The sequence below is a fragment of the Callorhinus ursinus genome, unplaced genomic scaffold, assembly GCF_003265705.2.
Source record: "Callorhinus ursinus isolate GAN/ISIS: 27379988/994484 unplaced genomic scaffold, GSC_fseal_2.0 scaffold63, whole genome shotgun sequence".
Classification (NCBI taxonomy): Eukaryota; Metazoa; Chordata; class Mammalia; order Carnivora; family Otariidae; genus Callorhinus; species Callorhinus ursinus.
Genome location: NW_027397125.1, coordinates 6495115 through 6518636, shown reverse-complemented (window position 1 = coordinate 6518636; position 23522 = coordinate 6495115). Strand labels below are relative to the sequence as shown.

Here is a 23522-nt window from a genome sequence, read left to right as displayed (position 1 = left end):
TTATCAGTACTTCTAGGAAACACTACATTAAACAATGTAGATTAATATGCCTCTGTTTTATTTATTTTTAAAGATTTTATTTATTTATTTGACAGAGGGAGAGCGATCACAAATAGGCAGACAGGCAGGCGGGCAGAAGGAGAGGGAGAAGCAGGCTCCCTGCGGAGCACAGAGCCTGATGTGGGGCTCAATCCCAGGACACCGGGATCGTGACCCAAGCAGAAGGCAGACGCTTAACCGACTGAGCCACCCAGGAGCCCCTAATATGCCTCTGTTTTAATGAGATCAAGTATATCATGGATGTTATCAGAGTTCCAGTGTTTGTTTTTTAATCAGTTTTCATTAATCAGATGCTTCTGTTCTACATGATTGGCTTTTTTTCTTCGTTTGTGTTTATTTCTGTAATGCAGACAGAGAAAGGACTGTCAAAAGTATGGCAAGAAAGTGAGCAGAACTCTGGTGATCACTGGCAACGGGCTGTCATCCTGCTAGGAAAGCTAAGGAATTTTGAAGTCCTATTCCAAGGCATCAGAACAAGGGATCTGGGAGGAGGACCTGCGATTGATGACATTGAATTTAAAAACTGCACGACTGGTAAGTTCCTGGAAATCACTTCTATTTGGAACAACTTTTATAATATAGCCATCTTATCTTTACTTCTCATTTACAAAATGTTCTGCTGAAATATATTTGGTACCTCCATACAAATCAATTGAAAGTGATCATTTCATAAACTTACATGTTAAGAGAGGATAGCGTCTCCCTCCCACAAGCACACAAGCATTTAACTCCTTGCCTCCTTCAGATCATCCCCTCTCTGATATGTAGAAGTGTTTTCCTTTGCATTGACTTTTCAACACAACTTAAGTGCATGCCTAATATTTTCATACCTTTATCTAAATTAATTTAAAATGAACTAGTAAAAAAAATGTTAGAAAGCTGTCACTTAGCAGATATATGAGAAATACATTCACCCAGGTGTAATTCAAGCAGAACTTGAATTGAGAGCAAGGCTTTGGGTATTTAAAATGCTACTCCAGCAGGTGAACAGCAACTTGAAAAATTTTGCTGTCGTTTATCTCACTTCCAAATGTGTGAAGTGTAACTATGCTTAGATTTTTCTTTACAGAACTACCCGGAAAATGTCAAAAATAATTATAAATATACTTGCACAGTTTCACAACTGGCAAAGTTCTTTCTGAGGCACTCTTCCATCTGATTTCCAAAATAGTGCCATGTGATATACACTGCCAATGAATTCTACACTGATTCTCTTGGAGGCAAGCTCCCCTGGGACTGCGAGCAAAACTTAAGTGCTGTTTCATTTTATTATTGCTCTCACATTAAAGTATCATTTCACTGAGCTCAAAAATGTGATTTGGTATTTGGTGATGCTACAGCATCTGCTCTTTTTATGAGCAAGGCTGCTTCAAAGATCCCAGGTGATGTAGGGAGCACAGAGATCTGGGTATTCATGTCAAGAAGGGGACAGGATTTGGGCTTGGAGATGTTTGGGAGACGGTTCTGGACAACAGAAAATGAGGTTCTGAATATATAATCATGAAAATATATCTTAGAAGATATGCGTTTATTCTAGAAGGATGTGCTTCTTCAATTCTTCGGTAGTCACCTTCCTAATAATATGCTAAATTTCTTTTTTTTAAAAGATTTTATTTATTTATTTGACAGAGAGAGACACAGCGAGAGAGGGAACACAAGCAGGAGGAGTGGGAGAGGGAGAAGCAGGCTTCCTGCTGAGTGGGGAGCTCGATGTGGGGCACGATCCTAGGACCCCAGGATCATAAGCTGAGCCGAAGGCAGACACTTAACAACTGAGCCACCCAGGCGCCCAATATGCTAAATTTCTATCATAGTTAGTTCTTCAATCTGTAAATGATTCTGGCAACTTAAAAAAACAATCTCCAGAACGTTTTTCTAAGATTTTAGAAATAAAGGAGATTTTATTAAACTAGAGAGATTCCTTTGCTCTTAAGAGAGGCAGAATGATTATTAGATGGGTTGATTCAGGTCAGAAGAAATCTGAGCATTCTTATTCCAACTTTGCCAGTTTCGTGGAGAAGTTTGCACTGTTTTGTTTTCCCCATTCTTGCAAAGTCATATGAGAATTTACATGATTATAATTAATTTTATTCAGCTCAATCTAATGCTCAGCTTACTAAGAAACACTTTAATATCTTATGCTTAGTGATCAAGTACTTTTTAGGTCTATAGTTCTTTCTGTGTCCTCAAAATAAAGAGGCAAATTATGACCAATTGAACTTGAATATAGTCAATTGTGTATCAAATATGTTTTAGGACAAAATAGCCATTGCTTTATTAAAAAGCAGTTAAAGCCCAATCTGCTACAGATAATGAAGGTTTTCAGATTAGGTTTTCGTTAAGATAGAAAGATAAAACATTCTGAGGAAGTGTGAAAGAATATCTATGGAACAAAAGACAGTGATTATTTTGTCTCCTTAAACTACTATGCCAGTAGAAATTAGTGTTACTCAGAAGTTGTTACCCTAAGCTGCTTGGCACTATCACCAATTTAGAAGAGAATGGTAATTAACTAAACCTAAACATCAGAAATGCACTATAGAACAGTGGTTAAGAACAAGGAGTCTTGGGGTGCCTGGGTGGCTGAGTCTGTTAAAACATCTGACTCTTGATTTCAGCTCAGGTCATGATCTCAGGGTGGTGAGTTGGAGCCCCTGCCCCCCTCAGTCTTCCCACTCGGGGGTATCTGCTTCTCTCCCTCTTCCTCTCCCTCTGCTCCTCCCCCAACTCAAGCTGTCTCTGTGTCTCTCTAAAATAAAATAAATGAAAAAAAAAAAAAAAAAAACAAGGAGTCTTGTGGGAAACCTGGGTGGCTCAGTTGATTAAGCATCCGACTCTTCAGCTCAGGTCATGATATCAGGTTCTGTGATTGGGCTCCATGCTCAGCAGGAGTCTGCTTGAGATTCTCTCTCTTTTCCCTCTCCTTCTGCACCTCCCCCACAGCCCCCACTCTCTCTCTCAAAAAGAAAAAAAGAAAAAGAACAAGAAGTCTGGAGTCTAACTATCTGGGTGTGGAATCAGCTTTTCTACTTACTAGTTTGGGTGACTTTATTTTACTTTGCCTCAGTTTCCTTATCAATAAAATGGGGATGATAATGATAGGACTTCCATCATAACATTTCTGTGAATGTTAAATATGTTAATATATGTGAAGTGCTTAGAAGAAGCTTGACACATAGTAAAATTGGTATATCATCTTTTATTGTTATAGTTGTCATCATTCCTATTGACCATGGCCATATTCTCAGTTGGTGTTTTATTGCCCTGCACTCGGTAGCCAACTTCAAATCATATGCAAACACATTGCCATAAAGTCTATCATGGAATTGTTGCTGTTTACCATTTGAGATGAAGAACTTAGAACATTACTTCATATTTATCTGTCACATACTACCTGTAACAAAAGACCATATATTATACGATACCATTTATATGAAATATCCATAATAGACAGATGTGTAGAGGCAGAAAGTAGATGAGTGGTTCTTTAGGGCTCCTTAGGGCTGAAGAAAAAAGGGGTGAGGAATAAGTGCTAAGGAATATGCATTTCTGTGTAGGATGATTCTCTGTAGGATGAAAATATTCTACATTTTTTATGGCAGTTGTTTGTTGCACAACTTCATAAATATACGAAAGCCATTAAATTGTAAACATAATATAGGTGATCTTAATGTATGTAAATTCTAAATTATAAATCAATGAAATTGTTTAAAATCTATATAAAAGCGGGAGAATTATGGAAACATGGTAGTGGTTGTGGTGGGGTTTGTGGCAGAATGGTTTTTGTATTTTCCCAAGTTCTCACATCAAAACAGAGCACCTAGTTAGCGAAGTCAGTCTGTCACAGAAAACATATACAACAAAATTAAGTGAAAATGCATCCCTTCTAAAGCCAGTATATAAGCACACAGGGATAAACCACCACCTGTGTGTTATTTATGTCTGTAAAGGAGAAGACAGGAGAATCATGAAGGAGCCAACAGATATTCACTGGGAAATTCAGTCAGGTAGTTTGAGAACGGTAGCTAAAACTGGAGGGGTTTCACTCACTTATGGAATGAGTGGGTCCAGGGCTCTGTGGGAAGTTCTGGGGGGTGGGAGCCGTTGACACCATGAACACTCAAACTGGATCCGCCATGATTCCCTTCCATTTCAGCAGTTCACATTCATAAACCCAGCGAAACCAAGCATTAACAGACACAGCACTGGGACTAGAATCAAAATTGAGTAGACTAGGGACAGATGAAGAAAAGAGAAGACCCACATCAAAATGGGGGATGGGGACTAAGCCAGAAAATCTTAAAAAGCAAGGCACCATATGTTTTTATAGATTTATGTAGATTCTATAGATTTATAACCTTTTTCAGGGATTTAGCACTAATCCTCCAACTTTGGCTGTGTCATTATAGAGCTTCAGTTTTCACATTTGCAGAATGACAGGATCATAATGGACTCTCTGGGATTTTCCTGGGACTCTCTGACAACTGTAGAGTCTATGTATATTTTTATTTATTTATTATTTTTTAAAGATTTTTATTTTTATTTATTTGAGAGAGAGAGAATGAGAGATAGAGAGCACGAGAGGGAAGAGGGTCAGAGGGAGAAGCAGACTCCCTGCCGAGTAGGGAGCCCAATGCAGGACTCGATCCCGGGACTCCAGGATCGTGACCCAAACCGAAAGCAGTCGCCCAACCAACTGAGCCACCCAGGCGCCCTATGTATATTTTTAGAAGTTTGGAATAATTGAGAACAGTTTAAAATTGATGAAAAGTGACTGTGGAAGAAGGTGGAAGATATATATGATTTCTATGTATTTCTATTTCTATTTGGTGGTTATCTACTTTACCTGCAAATAAGAAAGCTATTTGAGCTTCATAGTTACTTTTTATTTTCCATTCAAAAACTTACAACTCAATTTATTAGATAATATTTAGTACATGACCAACATAAAGCTATATGTATTTTTTTATATCTTTGCATTCTGAATACATCATGGTACTATCTTCAATTTACTATCAAATCTATTGTATTTCTCTAAAAAGAAAAATAAGGCAAAAGCATAGACATAGTGTTTGGTCTGTCCAGGGACCCATTAAGAGGCATATCTCCTTTTTGGATAAATTAACAGGCAGCAAGTAGCTTATTCATGGAAAATTAAGTGACAGATTAGGAACTTGATATCTCCTCTTTTTAAATTCACGTTGATTTAAAATGTTTTTTTTATAAAAATCTTATAAAATGCAACTACCATCCTATAGCAGAGAAAAGTAGGACTGGAATTTGTATAGACCGGAAAGAAATATTCCATCATTGTAATTATCAAAGTGTAAATTCTAAATTTAAATGTTCACTCATTTTTCAAAGAGTATTATTTACTAAGTACAATCATTCAGCTGATACTTATCGCTTTTGCTATGAATACTAAGTAGCATTTATGTCAGTTGTTGGGAACCCAGTTCTGCAAAACCATTAGGTGCAAATCCTAGGTTACCCTCTTGCTGTCTGCTCTGTGGTTTTAGACAAGACACACGATCATCCTTCGTCTCATTTTTCTCAGTTATGAAATAATAATTCTGCTTCCATCTTGGAGAGCTTTAGGACTAAATCATTTCCTTCATGCAAAGTGCTTTGAAGAATGCGTGAGATCCGCAAACACTGAATATTTGTTTGCTAAAAGTATAAAGGAAAAACAAGTGCAGGCTTGATACTGTTTTAGGCACAACATTTTCTGTATCATCGTTTAAGATCTGGTTTGTTCTGTTCACCTGTTCAGCGAACATGTATTGATTGCCTGGGCTGCAGAAAACTCTGTGCAGTGGACTGTGCACATCTCCTCCGAACAGGGCTGAAATGCCCGTGTTACACAGTGTTTGGCTTTATTGATTTTCCATTTCCCGTTTCAGGGCCCCTGCCTTGACTGCCGGCACTTCCTCCCCTACCCCACATGCCCCCTGTGCCTTATATTTCCTGGACTGCTCTGTGAACTGTTTCCAAGAAACTAGTAAGCCTGGTCCGTTAACCTGTTACCTTAGGGTGGGAGCCAACAGTGTCAGATATTGCCTTTTCGACTGTAACATCTAGAAGATGCAATTGAATGATGACCAGATTTTAGTTCAGGGAAAAGGAAGGAATAATTTAGGGAATAGAAAATGCTTCCAGAAGTCCATAAAATCTTCTAAGTGGACAGTAGCACAGTAGCTACTCTGTCTTTTTCTAAATTCATACAGAACAAAACACATCACGCTTCCCAAATAATCCTAAATGTGAAAGGACAGAAATTGTTTGGGGATAAAGTAAGGGAAGCCAGAGCATCATTATAATTTTAGATGTCCAGTGCATTGTCTTCACATATAAACTGAAAAGGCTTACTCTTTTACTATAACCACTTTCACACCTTTCATTTTTCCCCCTCAAAAACTGTATGTAAAATGACTTCTAAGTGTCCTTTAAACAGTAATTGATCTGGAGTAAAAAATAGTGGCTTGATGATAATGACTTCAGTGCAGCATTACTCTGGATTCAAATTGAACTTGGGAGATCACAAAACAGTGATTGCTGTATATAAAGTTCACGAATACATAAATCTCTAAACAGAAGCCTGTAGAGTTTGCCTTCAAAACTTAACCTTCTTCACTTAGTTTAGATGAAAAGCTGTATTTCTACTTAACATATGAGTCCTCCAAGTGTTGCTTTTAGATCTCACACAATTTTCTTTTAAAGTATATATGTTATAAAGTATATGAGAAGAGAAGAAAAAAAAAAGAGAAAAAAGAAAGGGAGGATGGCAGTGAGTAAAAAAAAAATAATAACTGAACATCTCACCCTAATGAAATAATTAAAAGCCATTTATTTATTTTTTAAGATTTTATTTATTTATTTGACAGAGACAGAGATAGCAAGAGCAGGAACACAAGCAGGGGGAGTGGGAGAGGGAGAAGCAGGCTTCCTGCTGAGCAGGGAGCCCGATGTGGGGCTTGATCCCAGGACCCTGGGATCATGACCTGAGCCGAAGGCAGACGCTTAACGCCTGAGCCAGCCAGACGCCCAAAAGCCATTTATTTTTAATAACTAATGGGTAGATGATTTGTAGCTCTGTATAATGTAAGGATGGATAAAAAAATGAATGGGTATATGGATGGATGGATGGACAGACCGGTGGATGGGAGGACAGGTAGATTAATAGAAACCGTTCACTCAAATCTTGGTGTGTGTGTGAAAATTCAGATCAGAGCAAGTTTCCGCCTTCATTGAGTTACATTCTGGTGGCAGACACAGATAATAAGCAAAGTAATATGTAATATTGTGTCATGTGGTAATAGAGGCTATGCATGCTATAGGGGAAAAGCTAAGGAGATTATTACTTTGATTAGAGTGGTAAGACACAGTCTCTTTGATGGTTAGAGTTGAGCAGAACCTTAAATGAAATAAGAGGTGACCATGCAAACATCTTAGTGAGGAGTTCCTCCAGACCAGCCAGGCAGATTGATTTGGAGGAAAGCACATTGATGGATGAAGCAGAAGAAAAAAGGGTAGGGGGATAGCGATGGGTCTCATCATTCAGAACTTTGTCATCAGAAATGCCTGCTCTAAACTGGGGATCTCCTCACAGCACAGGAGTCAAATAGGCTGACTGAGTTGGTCTCCCTAGGTTTAAATTCTGTCACTGCCACTTACTTGCCATGTGACCTTGAATACATGCTTATCATGTCTGTTGCCTCCATTTCTTTTTTTTTTTTTAAAGATTTTATTTATTTATTTGAGAGAGAGAGAATGAGAGATAGCACGAGAGGGAAGAGGGTCAGAGGGAGAAGCAGACTCCCCGCTGAGCAGGGAGCCCGATGTGGGACTCGATCCCGGGACTCCAGGATCATGACCTGAGCCGAAGGCAGTCGCTTAACCAACTGAGCCACCCAGGCGCCCCAGTTGCCTCCATTTCTTTATGGCAATAAAAATCAGACCTACTTTTATAGATTTGACAAATTAACATATGCTAAGAGGTTTGAACAGAAACACTTTAACTACTTAATAAATTCTAAACATATGATTATCATCATAATCATCACCATCATATTTTATTTAATCCTCAGTAAAACTCCAGAAAATTAAGGTACAGAGGTTGGCAATAACTAATACCAGCCAGGTTGATTTCCTTACTGATGCTTAACAGCATAAAACCTTAGCTATATTTAGCCATAAAAACATGAGATAGTACTAAAATCATGATAAATACCCTTTCCCTTTTCAGTCAAAGAAAGGTAACTGATTTTTATTGATTCAAAAATTTTGATTCTTCATCAGTAGAGAAGAGTGGTGATATCCGTTCATGGACTCATAACAGATACTACAATTTTTTTAAACCTATCATTGTTTGTTGTAAAGATTATTTACTATTTGCAAAATATCCATTTTCTTTCCATGTGTCGCAGACCCTTTTGGGTAAGTGGATCCATGTGAAAAGATGTGGCCTGTGTGCTCTGAGGAAGTAACGTGTCACTTCCAGGTTGAAGTGCTGGTAGACAACCCTCCAGGTCTCCTTTCTGATGCTGTGGTAGGAGGAGGCCTTATTTTCCAGATGTTGTGTCTCCAGCTGCCTGGTTTTCCAAATTGGTAGAGAAAAGTCCCTCTGCCAATATGTTTTAGATGTGTGTAGTAAGTGACCCTCCAGAAATGGTGCTTTTGAGATTTTGGGTTTATTTATTATGTGTCATATATGTAATCTACTTGGTCCTACCTAACACACCATGCAATTTCCTATATTACAGAGGGAATATTTTTACAGCTAGAGCTATTATAGACTTGTACTATACATATGTTGAGTTATATTTGACATTGGGTTCTCTAGCATTGTAACCCTCGAAGCAGATGCATCTGTTGTCTTTGAGGTTACCGCATGAGGATTGTGGTTGCTTAATTAATGAACAAAAAGAAATTACAACCTAAGATAACCAATCTTTAGGTGGTTTTTTTTTTTTTTCAAACTGAAGATGTAAAAGAGAAGGATACCTATCTTTCAGATTCTAATATCCTGAGTATGTTAAGAAAGAGCTTTCAGCTATCCTGCTCTAGCCTTGGGAAAGTGGTCAGGAGAAAAAAGTTGACACTACACAAAATTCAGAACCAGGAGGTAGAGAGCCCTTGTGGCATCAACCCTCTGCTTTCAGTTATTGCCAGCTTTAGTCTTCACTTTGCTTTATTGCTTGAATTGATGTGAGACAGGCCTCAGGAGAGAGGCTTCGTTGTTACGGTCAACCAACAACATTGTTCTTCAATAAGACTTAGAGCCAAGTTATTTGCTTCTTGTAAAATCAGGGCATCAATTCTTGTTTTTGGTCCCATGCCCATATTTTTAAAAACAGGACTATGCAATTGAGGTTATTATATCTATAATCAGCTCTTTTAAATTAAAAAATCAAAGCCATGGATAGATCTAATTACTTTAATGTTATATTGAAATTATTTGTTACATATCTAGAAAAATCAGGTATTACTTTATCTTTCAATATAATTGATAAGATTACTGTTCCAGTGTCAAAAAGGTCCGTATTTAAAGCTGTAATTATAATCATATCACAATGATAAACTAAAGATTATAATTGATGTGATTATACTTGATTATAATCCAAGCAAAATGATATAGCTTCGTTCATTCATAATATTAAGGAAAAGTAATTACTCAAGCATACATTTCAGTAAGATTTAAATGCCTTTGAAATACCCCTAAGTTCAAATGAAGGCTACTGTAAATCTGAATACTCACATTATCCTTTGTTCATATAGTTCCTAATTAGAATTTTTGTTTTAATTACAGTGAACATTTCCACACTTAATACCTTGGTCAGTAAGACCATTGTACAGAGTATTAGTGACAATATGGCACCTCAGTTTTTACTGAATTATGTTTTAATAATTATTTTCTATTCATAACTAATATTCTTAACAAGACTTCCATTTTATGTTAATGTTGGTTTTTTTTAAATTTTCCATTACACAGTTGAAAGATATGTTTTTCAGTCCTGAAACATTAGTACAAATATATATAATATATATGTCACAGGTGTACTTTAAATACATAGATGTGGTGCTCAAAAAATATCAATTGGATCAAACATAAAGAGCTAGGTTTTAATAAAATTTGCATGTATATATACATGTACAAATATTAAGACAAGGCTAGAAATAAATTTTCTTGTCTATTATATTTGATGGAACACATATACACAGAGGCATATATGAGTTTCTGAAAAACCTCATATTTTGAATAGTCACACAGGGAGAGGGCTTATGGGAAAATAGGGTTGGGGCAAGCCACTCAAGGCATAGGTAACTAAGTTAAATGCTTCTAATAAAAACAATAACAGCCATAATAAAAAAATACTAGTCCAGTATAAAACATTTTAAAATCCTAATAGAGGAACTTTTCAGTAAATGTATTACTTGACTTAAAAAGGGGAGTAAGTTGGGAAGCAAGAAATCTTGGTGGAAGGGTGGTTTAAAAAATGTGTAAGGCTGTTTAATAATGGAGACACAGGGAAAGTGCCCAAATATTCTGTACATGCAAAGAGAGCATGTACAGAAACATTGTGAACAGTAGGTAACGCACATACTGAATAGCCCTGCATCTTTCTTGGCTCTCTGGTTCAGCTGTGTGGGGGTTCTTCCTTGGTGGCACAAGACATTATTGTAGTGAAGAAAATCATATAGGAATCAGCACTACTTCTGTGTTGTATTGGCCTAATTCCCCACCCCCCACCCCCAGTCAGTTACATACAATCTTCATTGTTCTACAGAAATATAGATTACCTATGAAATAATAAAGACAATAGAAGGAAACTGGTACCTACTAGACATTAGTGGATGCCAAGGTCAAACTAGACCAAACACATGCATGATTTCTTTTAAGGAGAGAATAAAGATATTTAATACAGAATGGGTTCTTGAAGGATTTGAGCAAAATAAGTCACACAAATTGTCTGGAAAGTTGCCTCGGCAGATTTGGGAAATGCAAAGTTTTAAATTGTTGACTCAAAGGCCAGGAAGGAACTCAGCAAAAGAAACCAAGTGTGGTTTGGATTTCTTTCCACTAGTTTACTTTTTGGTCTTTTGGTCTTTATACATTCTCATGATAATTTCTGGGAAGTCTCAAGGTTAATTAGGTCTAGTTTAATTGCCAATAGCATTAAACACAAAGGGAGTTTATTTAAGGATAGGAGGCATCTCAGGAAATCCAAGATCAGGAACACAGTCCAGATTCAGGAAGATTCTAAAACTAAGATTGAAGAGGGAACTTGAGCCGTGATTTTTCTGTGCCTCTTGTCTCTTAACTGCATCTCTGCACATCTCTTTCACTCCCTCACCCTGTGGAACCAGCTTTCTCTGCTTCAACATGCATAGGCAGAAAACATGACTACGCCTCACGACTTAAAAGCCCTAACAACATTGTTGCAGAAACTCATTAGTTATATTTCTAAATTCTCTGGTAGAGGACTCTGATTGATTTTGGGTCAAATGACCTTCATCAGAACTGCAGTCCGATGGTAGGGACATATTGTACACATAAGCCTACTGGGACCAAAGCTTGGTGACCATATGGTTGAGAGTGAATCATCAGATGAAGGGAGTGAGGTAAACAAGTCCACTGTGGGCCCATTGACAATGTATTCTTCCGATGTTATATCATTCATTCAACAAATATTAATATAATACTTCCTACAGGGGCGCCTGGGTTGCTCAGTCAGTTAAGTGTCTGCTTTCAGCTCAGGTCATGATCCCATGGTCCTGGGATCTAGTCCTGCATCAGGCTTCCTGCTCAGCGGGGAGTCTGCTTCTCCCTCTCCCTCTGCCCCTCCCCCACTCGTGGGCATGCGCGCGCGCAGGCGCGCGCGCTCTCTCTCTCTCTCTCTCTCTCTCAAATAAATAAGATCCTTAAAAAAATACTTCCTACAAACAAATACTGAAGTATAGTACACAATGAATTGACTATTTCAATAGATGGCTAGTCTAATGGCATAGGTAAAAAGCAATGAACTGACTTAGACTATGCAGAATGGAGAAGGGGGGAGGGTGTATGAAAAATTGTGGGGGAGATGACAGTTTAGGCTGGATGCTTTAGTTCTAGTCATTATGTCTACCTTCCAGCTGGCAAGAAAAAAATAAGGTGGAGAAAGAGGCAAAGAGCATATACTAACTGTCTTTTAAAAGATTTCCTTAAAACTGTTGCACATCAATTTCGCTTATAACTAATTAGCCAAATTTTTGTTGCATGTTCAAACTATAAAGAAATCCAGGACATGTGTTTATTCAAAACTAAGGAAGAAGGTAGTGGATATTTGTTTAGAGAACTGATAGCCTACCACAATTTCCTGCTAGGCAATTTCTCAGCCTAAGAGCATACAGAATTATGACTTTAAAGATATACTGTCCAGGTGTCTGGATGGCGCAGTCGGTTAAGCATCCAACTCTTGATTTTGGCTCAGGTCATGATCTCAGGGTCCTGGGATTGAACCCCACAACACGCTCCCTGCTCAGCGGGGAGTTTGAGGATTTCTCTCTCTCTCCCTCCCTCTGCCTCGTCCCTGCTCATGTTCGCACACTTGCTCTCTCTCTCAAATAATCTAAAATTAAAAAATAAATAAAGGTATATTGTCAAACCCTTCTTCAGAGTACCCTGTTTTTTGCTCTGTTTCTCCATATGCTCTCTGCTAAGGGTGCATAATGAAACCCTAGTTTCATTTTAGTTGTTTATTTCTTAGTGGTTAATTAGAATTCTCTTAACTGTCTTACTCTGGTGGAAACTAAAATGTGGAATTAGGTGATTATCCTGATTATCAAGGACTCATAGGAATTCATTTGGCAGGGTGATGCTTTCATTTTCTTAATTGCTTTAAACATAAGCATAGTCCAAAGTATTAAAGGTTCTTTTAATCTATATGAAAGCCAAATGGGTTGGTTGACCTATTTAAAAAAAAAAAAGGAAAGAAAACCAAAAAGAAATGAAAATATTAAGTTCACATTTTATTATTCACTAATTGATCTATTACTCTTTATATATCTCAAGATCATCTTTAGCAAGAGCTGTTTTATGCCTAGATATATTTTTATGAGTTGAGTCATTGATTGAATGTTATCTCAGTATATATTAAGCATTGTAAGCTCATTGAAATGAAGTTGAGTGGAAGACGGCTTTTTGGGGGCATTGGATGCACTTTCCCAAGAAGCTATGGTATGTGTTCCAAAACCCACAAGAACATATGCACAGTGAGGCATGTGGAGTCTTTCGACGAAAGGTCAGCCTTAGCCTCAGTGATTAGATGATCTGAAAAATTCAGAATCTCCAGTCTTCTGGGATCCCAGAAAGCCCATTTCCAGAAATCAGCCCACTCCCTGCCTCATGTCACAGCCTTTTTCCTTACTGGTTCTGATCCTAATGTTAGACATAGTCTACTATGACAAATGTGTTTTCCCTTCCTTTCTTTTCTGTCTCTCCCTTCCCCTGATTTCTTTCTTTCTCTCTAATCCTTCTTTTCCCTTTCTTTTTTGCTAAAACAATTTTGCTTCCTTTTGTGAAAGGCATCAGTCATCAAGGCAGTCAACCCTCGCTACACACTGAAATCTCTTGGGGAGCTTAAAATAATCTCTCTATCCAGGCCTCCTTCCGGACCAATTAAACTGTTATCTCTGGGTGTGGGGTTCAGGCATCCATAATTTTTCAGGTGTTAGGTAATTCTAACATGTAGCCCTTATCACACATATAAAATAGTATCTTAAAATATATTTTCAGTTTAATATTAGAATAAAATGATCCCCCAAGTTACTGTACACAAATTAAGCGCATTATCTATACTTTGGAAATTTTCTTTTTCTTTTTTTTTTTCAAAGATTTTATTTTTTAACAGAGAGACAGCGAGAGAGGGAACACAAGCAGGGAGAGTAGGAGAGGGAGAAGCAGGCTTCCTGCTGAGCAGGGAGCCCGATGTGGGACTCGATTCCAGCACCCTGGGATCATGACTTGAGCCGAAGGCAGACACTTAATGACTGAGCCACCCAGGTGCCCTATACTTTGGAAATTTTCTATGTGCACTTTTCTGCTGGAGGAAATCTATCCTGGCCTTTCATGATAATCATCCCCTGGAATTCATTTTTCACTGTAGCACAGTTGATTGTACCAAATAATGTTATCTAACTTGGTCAGTTTTTTGTACTTGATATAAATAGGGTTACACTATAAAATCATGCACATTTTTGGTGACTTGCTTCTTTTTTAGCTATATGGTTTTGAGGTTCTTCACTATGCATGGAACCGTGACTCATTAATTTCATCAGTTGTTTTATGTAGTCATGGATGATTATTCCTTGGCTCAAAAATAATTTGATTCGGGGCACCTGGGTGGCTTAATCAGTTAAGCGTCTGCCTTTGTCTCAGGTCATGATCTTGGGGTCCTGGGATCAAGCCCCACATCGGGGCTCCTTGCTCAGCAGGGAGTCTGCTTCTCCCTCTGCCCCTTCCCCTGCTTGTGCTCTCTCTCTCTCCTCTCTCTCTCCGATAAATAAATAAAATCTTAAAAAATAATTTTATTCTATTTCTAATTTTTGCTTTTAGAGAATTAAATGCTAAGCAACCTCATTCATATAAGATTGTGATAATTGTTAAGACTGGAGTTTTGTCATAGCATTGTCTCTCAAGTGTTTGAACTGGATTACATGTCAAAATAGGTTGTAAAATAAAACCTATTGTATGATTAAAGCTTAGTTTTTGACCCAGCTTCGGAAAATTAAGTCACTCCTCAGATTTTTTAAGGCAACGCATTAGAAACCACCCAACTTACAAAATTATTTATTACAATACAGTTGGTAGAATCATTCATTCTCTCAGTTTCTGGGAACATCCAAGAAGTATTTTACCTACCAAGACTTAGAGAATCACCACTAATAAATCTTTTTACGCTTCCATTTTGAGGTTCCTTGTTTAACTCAATGTTTAACTCAATACACCCCTAAAGATGTGGAAAATGTGAAACATGAATAATTTTAATATAGCTTGTCAATTATTTTTTGACAAAATAAGTTAATGTGATTTTAACTTATTCAGACATATTTATGTCTAACCTTTGGAGAGGCGGACTTAGTTCACTTACTGATTTGAAAATGTCTGCCATGTGTACTGTTTGGCAAACAGTTCTCATTGTCAAACTAGCAGGTTAAATCAGACTTTTCATTATAATAAGCCTGTCTTTTTTTAAATTCATGTAAATGTGTAAAAACATATCCCCATTCCACTTGTAAATGCAATACTTGCAGAATATGAATTTATCCCACATTCCTCACATATTTCTTTAAAATATATGCAAGTTTAATATCCTAGGCAATACTGTTTGCCATTTTAATGATAATATTCCACAGTCCATGCAAATCAAGGCAAAACATTTTGGCATCCCACACTCGGTCCTCAGTAAAAATGTTTCCAAATTTAAGTTGAAGATAAAGTCAAGCTTTGCCATAACACCGGCTCCTAGCAGAGTGCCTAGCACTTGGTAGACAATCAGAAAATATTTTTTCTTTTTAAATTTTGAATTGTGGTAAAATAGAACATAAAATTTACCACTTTAATCATGTTTAAGTGTACAGTTTAATGACATTAAGATATTTACATTGTTGTGCTACGATCACTGGCATCCATCTAAGAACTCCTCATCTTGTAAAACTGGAAATCTATACCAGGTAAACAGAAGCTCCCCATCTCCCCCTACCCCCACCCCCGGCAATCACCATTCTACTTCCTCTTTCTATGAATTTGCCAACTCTAAGTGCCTCATATAAGTGGAACCAGACTTACTTGTGATTTGCTTACTTCACTTAGCATAGAAGTTCATCCATGTTGTAGCATACATCAGAATTTCCTTCCTTTTTAAGGCTGAATTAAATTCCATTGTATGTATATACCACATTTTGTTAATGGGTTCTCTGTCAATGTATACTTGGGTGGCTTCCACCTTTTGGCTATGGTGAATAATAAGACTAAGGGTGTATAAATATCTGCTGGAGTCTTTGATTTCAGGTTTCCAAAAGTGGACTTGCTGGATCATATGGTATTTATATTTTAGTTTTTTGAGGACAGCCATTCTGTTGCTCGTGGTCCCTGTGCCATTTTACCTTCTTACCAACCATACATAAGCATTCTGATTTCTCCATATTCTCATTAAAACTTGTTATTTTCTGGGCATTTTATTTCTTTAATAGTAGTCATCCTAATGGTTATGAGGTGGTATCTCATTTTGGTTTTGATTTGCATTTCTCTAATTTGCATTTATGATGGTGAACATCTTTTCATGTGCTTATTGGCCATTTGTCTCTCTTCTCAGTAGTACCATAGTTTTCTTTGCCCTAAGGCATAGATTTTTTTTAATCTACCATAATTTGTGACACAATCTGTTGAACAGTGGCTTTGGCCATCATATTTATTCATCAAGCACAGTGATTTCATTACAGAGAATCAGTTTTCTGAGGTGATGAGCTGAACATCTAACTTGTAGCTACTAATAGTACACTGAGGACTGCGATTTTTCTATAGATGTATATAATTCTCTAGCTTTCACTGTGATCAGTGCTAATTTGTATCAGAATTCCAAAGGCAACTATGATGAGAGCTTGTAAATATCAAACCTATTTACAGTTGTACTTCAGTTTTCCTGATTTTCAAAAAATAGGTTTAGTTATGTATGCATTGGTAGTAAAGAATATTGTATGATAAGTGGTTTCTGCTAATTTTGTTTTATTTCAATCTCATGAAACTCCATCTAGATGAGTCATTTTTTTTTATTGAAAATAGAGAATAAAAAGCGGGAGGCATTAAATGCACTAGAAATATCACATCTCTCCTGTCACAACCTGGCATATATATTTCTGAATGTCAAATAGAGGAAAGATACAAAGGTCTGTCTTCTACAAAATGTGGAGTACGCTTGTAAAACAAAGTGCACGAAGGAGAACCAGAATGACCACTGGTGCATTCTCAAGCAGATCAGTTTTAGGAAGCTTCGCAGTTAGAAATGGAGATCTAAAAACCGATTTCCTTAAAACCATATTCCTTTATCCCCATTATAAAATCTTTATGTACTTTCTGATGTCTCCGTAGCTCAGCCTGAAAATTGAGGATATATATTTAGTCCATTCTTTTCCTTCCAGTCTGCATGTCAGGTCTAACACAAGAGGCTCAGACTAGGTCTTTTATGTTTCAGTGGTCTATTACTCTATTCCTTTGTCATTCTACACCATCTTGCTTATTATAATGTATAGATAAGTTTTGTTATCTGAAGTATATAGTGTCTTGATTTTGATCTTTCACGGGAGTGTCTTGGCTCTTTGTTAGCCTTTTGTTATTCCGTATAAATTTTGGATTCATGTGCACATGAATACACACACACACATCCACATTCGTATCTGTGTATATGGATATATATCCATCTACCACTGAGGCAGATTTCTCATTTGCTCTATGCAGCAGGTATAAGCCTGCTGGTTCCAGTTTTGTGTGGGAGCCTCCAATACATCCTCTGCCCTCGGTTGGCCCTAAGCCAATTAAGTTGTCTCCAGATTTCAACAGAAATTTCCAGTTGGCTGAATCCATTCCATCTCTAGCTTTGAAGACTCTTGCATTTAAAAACATTTCAATATTGTATTACACATGTAGATGTTTCCTCTCAGATGGTCTTAAATAAGGTGACTAAAATCATACTGCCAAAAATGCTAATCAAAAAATGATTTTCTGTCCATAATATTTAAAAAATATGAAATACAGTATTAACATAAGGGTGTTTTGGAATGCTCTATAACATATATTATGAAAAATTAAAATATCAGTTTTGAAAGGTTAGCCATTTAAAATGTACATCTTTTCCCAAGATGTCAATCTTGCTTTATTCTTTAGGAATAATGTACTCTTTGGTGAGCTACTCTTATGAAACATACTAAGCAATTTAATACTTTGTTGAGTATTTCTAGTCTAAAAGTTTTATGTTGTGTTCCAAGAACACATTAAATATTTTACCTTTTTCAAATTTCCGTTAAAGCGTGGAACATGCACTTTAATTATATTCTCTCAGTTCTCTCAAAAAAAGAATTTTATTCTTTTGATTGGAAAAGCAATTATCTTAGATATATAACATGATAGGGTTTCACATCATTACCTGAGTTTGAATTTTAACTCTACTATTTCTCAACTGTGTGAACTGGGACAAGTTAGTTAACCACTCTGTGCCTCTTCTATACAACTGAATTATTGTGAAAATGTATTGATTTAATCCTTGCAAAGTGATCCTAGCCAATTGTAAATCAACAATTAATATCATCTATTAATACTGGTTTCATTTTCTAACTCTGTTTAGAAAGTAAATGATAATATAAAATATTATTGTTTTCACAAAGCAGTGTTTTATTGTAGAAAGAATGCTGGCCTAGGATGAATGAATTAGGACTTGCAGCATCCATAAATCAAGGACAGTTTTACCAGCTTTATATATATTTTTCTTAGCTAAATCTTAGAAGAACACATTTTATCACTTTATACATGAAGAAAGTAAGGTTTTGAGACGGCAAGCAGTCAAGAACCCAGAAAAAAATGGAAAAATTAACAGTAATAGAACATTTACCAAAATGTCAAGCATATGCTGAAGACTTTGCATATATCATCTCATCTAGTGTTCACACACAAGTTCATATAGGAACTGCAGTTATCTCCGTTTGTCAAGAAGGAATCTGAGCCTCAAGAAGATCCACTAATTTAACCAAATCACACAGTTGTTACAGATTTTACTCAGGGAGATTTTAAGGTTCTGTTAAAAATATTTTAAATTTTCTTTTTTTGTAAATTATTTGTTTACAATTATAAAGTAGCTCTAAATGGTTTTTTTGAGTCTCAGTTTTTATAATCATCTTCAGTCGATAGTACTCCTATTAAATTCTGAAGAGCTGATTGAAATAGTGTATTGACAATACAGTGCAGAATAAAATTTTATACATCTTACAAATATGAGGGAGTTCAGTGGAAAGGGTCAAAGATAATATTTACTGTGATTAGACTTGTTTGTATTCATTTTGTGCACAAAAGCATAACTTGATCATTTTATGACCCTGAAATTTGCACATAAATTGAAAATTATATAACAGTGTCCGTCCTGCAGTAACCTTACTACATAAATAATAGACGAGATGGGCTAATTAAAAAGTCTGAATTAGATTGTTCAGGATTTTAGAATCTCTTATTCTTCATTAAGTCGCATGAATGGTACCAAAATCAGAGACGTTCTAGCACCTTATATTTTTAGGAAAGCCATGTATTTTCTTACATGGGATTGTTTTTTATTGCATATGTTATTAGTCATTGCTATAGCCCCCCTAATCTACCATAGGACCAAGAGAGATCAGTAATAGATGTAATTAACTGCTAACATTCTTTTTTAGTTCATGTCCTGGAATCAATTTTACCAAGCTTAAGAAAATCAAGGTCATTTTTTGCTAACAATTCTGGGATGAGAGCATAGAAACATGAATAAAGGCAAGAAATAGGTGAAGAAAATGTGCATCTGTGGACCATACCTGGGTAGGCATTATGAGGTTTATAAGTGATGCAAGAAAGTGGGAAGTAGTAGGCAAAAGAAGAAAGTGTGTGCATTTTTTGTTATGTTTAGTGTATCTATGTCTGATATGCTGTAGAGAAATCCAACAGAAGATGTATTGTAAGTTTCTAAATTCAGGAAAAGGTACAGATTGGGATGTAGATATCGGATCATCAGCTCCTAGGTAGCAGATAAAACCATGATGCCCAAGAAAGAGCAAAGGGAAATAAAGCAGGATCACAGTTTGTTCTGTTAGCATTTGAAAGGTTTGGCCAGGGGAGCCTGAGTGGCTCAGTCGGTTAAGCATCAGACTCTTGAGTTCAGCTCAGGTCATGATGTCAGTGTCGTGAGATCCAGCCCTGTATCTGGCTCCTTGCTGGGCATAAAGTCTGCTTAAGATTCTCTCTCTCTCCTTCTGCCCCTCCTGCCACTCACATGTGCATGTATGCTCTCTCTCAAAAAACAAATTAATTAATTGATTAATTAATAAAATAAAAGGCTTGGCCAAAAAAGGAGCCAAGATGAGAAGGAAGGTGAAGAAATGGCAGAGTACCAGGAATGTGATTCCTTTAGCCAAGGAGCTAAAGGAACAAGGGGTTTCAAAAAAGAAGGCATTTTCGGCATATCAGAGGCACCGGTGAAGTCCAGAATGGAAAGGGTTGATACTTCTTTTAAAATGGTAATCAAGTACTCATCAGATAGCTCAACAAGGGTTCTGTTTGTGGTATATGAAGAATAGAAAAGAGATGGGAATGGGTGAGGACTTCTGTATCACTAAACCACTAAAAGCATTCATGCATAAAATTATCACATTCTGAGTTTTGTTGGTGGTGGTGTTTTATTTCCTTATTATTTCTCCTTCTTTCCTCTCAGGCATTCTATTAATGTTTTTCTGTCTAAACCTTTAAGTCACTGACTTGATATATTGCCTAGGGTTCAGTAGTCTATTGTTCTTAAAGAAATGAAGACTCCATAAAAAAAAAAAAAACCACTGGATGTTTAACATATGTCCAGATCTAAAATAAAAATAAAAATGAAAATCTGAATCTCATGTCTGAAAAGAGGGGTTGGGATATGTCATTTTCTTTCAAACAAACATAGAAACAGTTTATAAAGTCACCTTTTTGTGTAAAAACATGAAACTCTCAGTCTTTGGAAGATTTTCCATTTAGCATGCACATTTACTCTGTGTATCACCAGTTGAATCTCATTTTTTTTGTATGTTCCAAAACTCTTGCTGTATGCCAAGACATGGTCCACTAACTCTGATAACACTTCTGATAATTTCGACACAAGCTGAACTTTGCCATCATGGAGATCACTGAGGTTACATTTTCAGATGTCTTGCTAAGAATTGTCTGATATGTGCATTGACCTTCCTAAAACCTAGCAATTTTTCTAACATAAGATAGATTTAAATGCTCCTGCTGAATAGAAACTATGAAATGTATTGTTAATTTCCGGATGTTTGAAAATGTTGGTCACGCAATATTAAGTTTTCAGCAGGGTTGAGATCTCCATTCATTTGCAAACTTATCCCTGATCGCATCGCCAGAGCAAGAGAGAACTCAAGTGAAATAAACAGTTCATCTGTGAAGGAAGATCTGGGGTGCATGAACTTTTTCCAAAATACGTTTTGGCCTTTTTCTTTTTTATACCAGATGTTGCTCTTCCTTCAAATAGATCTGTACCTTCCATGTTTTCAATATGTTGCCAAACTTACTTGTTAAGGAAACTGAGAAGAAAGGAGTTTTATAAAGGAAACTTATAAAGGAACTGCTTTGTCTCAGTCAAGTGGTCCGGTCTCCCTTTCTAATTGGTTAAATGACTAGCTGAGATGATAGACACTTTGAAAGGCCATCAGCTGAAAAACTGTATTAAGTATTTATTAATACAACACTGTAAGCGAGGGCTACTTTTTATTGCTCTCTGACGTCAACACATAAATATCTTTAATTAGTGCTACACATACTGTTTTACTAATACATTTTTATCACCAGGTTATAAATTCTTTGAAGGTAAGAACTATTGCAGTGTCCACCATGTTGTCTGACAGTGGCTTAATTCATGTTTCTAGGATGAATGAATACAAGATTCTAAGTTGATAATATCACTTTGTATCATACTTTGTATGAGAGACTGATTTTCAATATTCTCTTTTAGACATTAATATTAAATGGCTTACCTAAGGGCACAGAGCTTTTATAAAAATGGGGTTCAAATCATTATCTTGGTCTTCATATTTGGACTGCCCATTAACAATCAATATTTACTGTTTAGCATTACTAATTCTCACTAGAGGGAAACTTACTTAGAATGATAACACTTTTGAAACATACCTTCCATAAAAACTATCCAAAGATAATTTATCAACAAGTTAAAACAGACAAACGACAAGGAAAATCCACATATTAACAAGTAAAAAAACACACATATTTATGGAAAAGTTCCCTCTTCCACCCACTACAAATGTGTCTTAATGTTTCTGTTTCAATGGATGCCCTCAGAAGCTGATATATGTTTACCTTTATGTGAACACAAGATATGAAAAGTCATATATGCCAATTTCAGGGATTTTTTCTAAAAGCATACATCTACCATTGGACAAAATGCAAGTAGCATAATGTTTATATTAAATAAAGAACATTATTATTTGGAGAAATTGTTTTTGGGACTTTCTTGGGGTCCTTTTTAGAATATATGATCTAAGACATTAAGAGTTTTTTTTAAATATTAAATTTATATTGAAATTTAGACTATAGAAGAAATGACAAAATTATATCATGGGATATGCTTCCCACTCACTAAAACATATAAAAATATTTTGAAAAGCACAAATTAATACTCTAAACTGAAATTAAAAAGGAAGAAAGAAAATCTACCAGTCCCAGGATGATAAAAAGGGATTCAAAACCTAGATCACAGGTGGAAGCTAACTTCCCAGTGGCCTAAAGGATTTGGGGACCTGGACATAGAATATCATACCTTGGGACTGGATCTTTTAATCCTGTAGGAGAACAGGGAAGCTAGACATGAAACCTTTGCATAAAGCCTGGTCCTTTCCAAGGAAGCCTCAAAGATACTTGTTGTCTGTCTAGGGACCTAGAAAAAACAAAACAGGAGCTACTGTCATGAAACAAAAACCATAAAATTGTGCCACACCACATATAGGATGGAATATGATGTAAGAATGAGAACTCCAAACAAATTAATATTAAAATTTTTAGAACCACTTAAACTTCAAGAACAGTGCAGAAACCAGTTTAAATTTATGTTGTTGGGGCCACCTGCTAGTGGGATTATGATACAGAAAAAAGGAAAGCATGAAAAAAAGAATAGGCAGGATGCTAAGTAAAAATAATTAAACTTATAGAAATAAATAAAATTATAACTGAACATAAGTATCAATGGAAAAGTGAAGTAAAGAGATTAGAGAGACAACTGAAGTGTAAATCATCGAATTAATATGAGTTTGGGGCACCTGGGTGGCTCCGTCCATTAAGCCTCTGACTTTTGGTTTTGCCTCAGAGCATGATCTCATGCATCATGAGATCAGCCCCAGCTCTGCCCTCAGTGGGGAGTCTGCTTGAGGATTCTCTCCCTCTGCGTGCCCCCCCTTGTATGTGCTCTAAATAAATAAATCTTAAAATAAATAAATATATATATATATGAGCTTACTCACCAGAATGCAGCACAGTAAATAGGGGGGAAAAAAGTGGAACAGAGATTAAGAGACACTGAGGATCAGAGGAGTAAATTCAACACTTTTCTAATAGAAGCTCCAGGGGTAGAGAAGAGAGACTTAGGGAAAGACACTAGTTGAAGAGATAATACTGATCATTTGTTATAACTGAA

The 23522-nt window shown here is 36.4% G+C and overlaps 1 protein-coding gene across 1 annotated transcript in view; it reads left to right on the top strand.

Moving 5' to 3' along the window:
- The window catches only part of MALRD1 (MAM and LDL receptor class A domain containing 1), a gene marked incomplete at its 5' end in the record, with an annotated part of 844763 nt that overhangs the window by 583243 nt on the left and 237998 nt on the right, over nucleotides 1-23522 (top strand). Inside the window, one exon of the mRNA XM_073885547.1 lies at nucleotides 411-594. Coding sequence (XP_073741648.1) covers nucleotides 411-594 — 184 coding nt within the window. The remainder of the gene's footprint in view (nucleotides 1-410; nucleotides 595-23522) is intronic.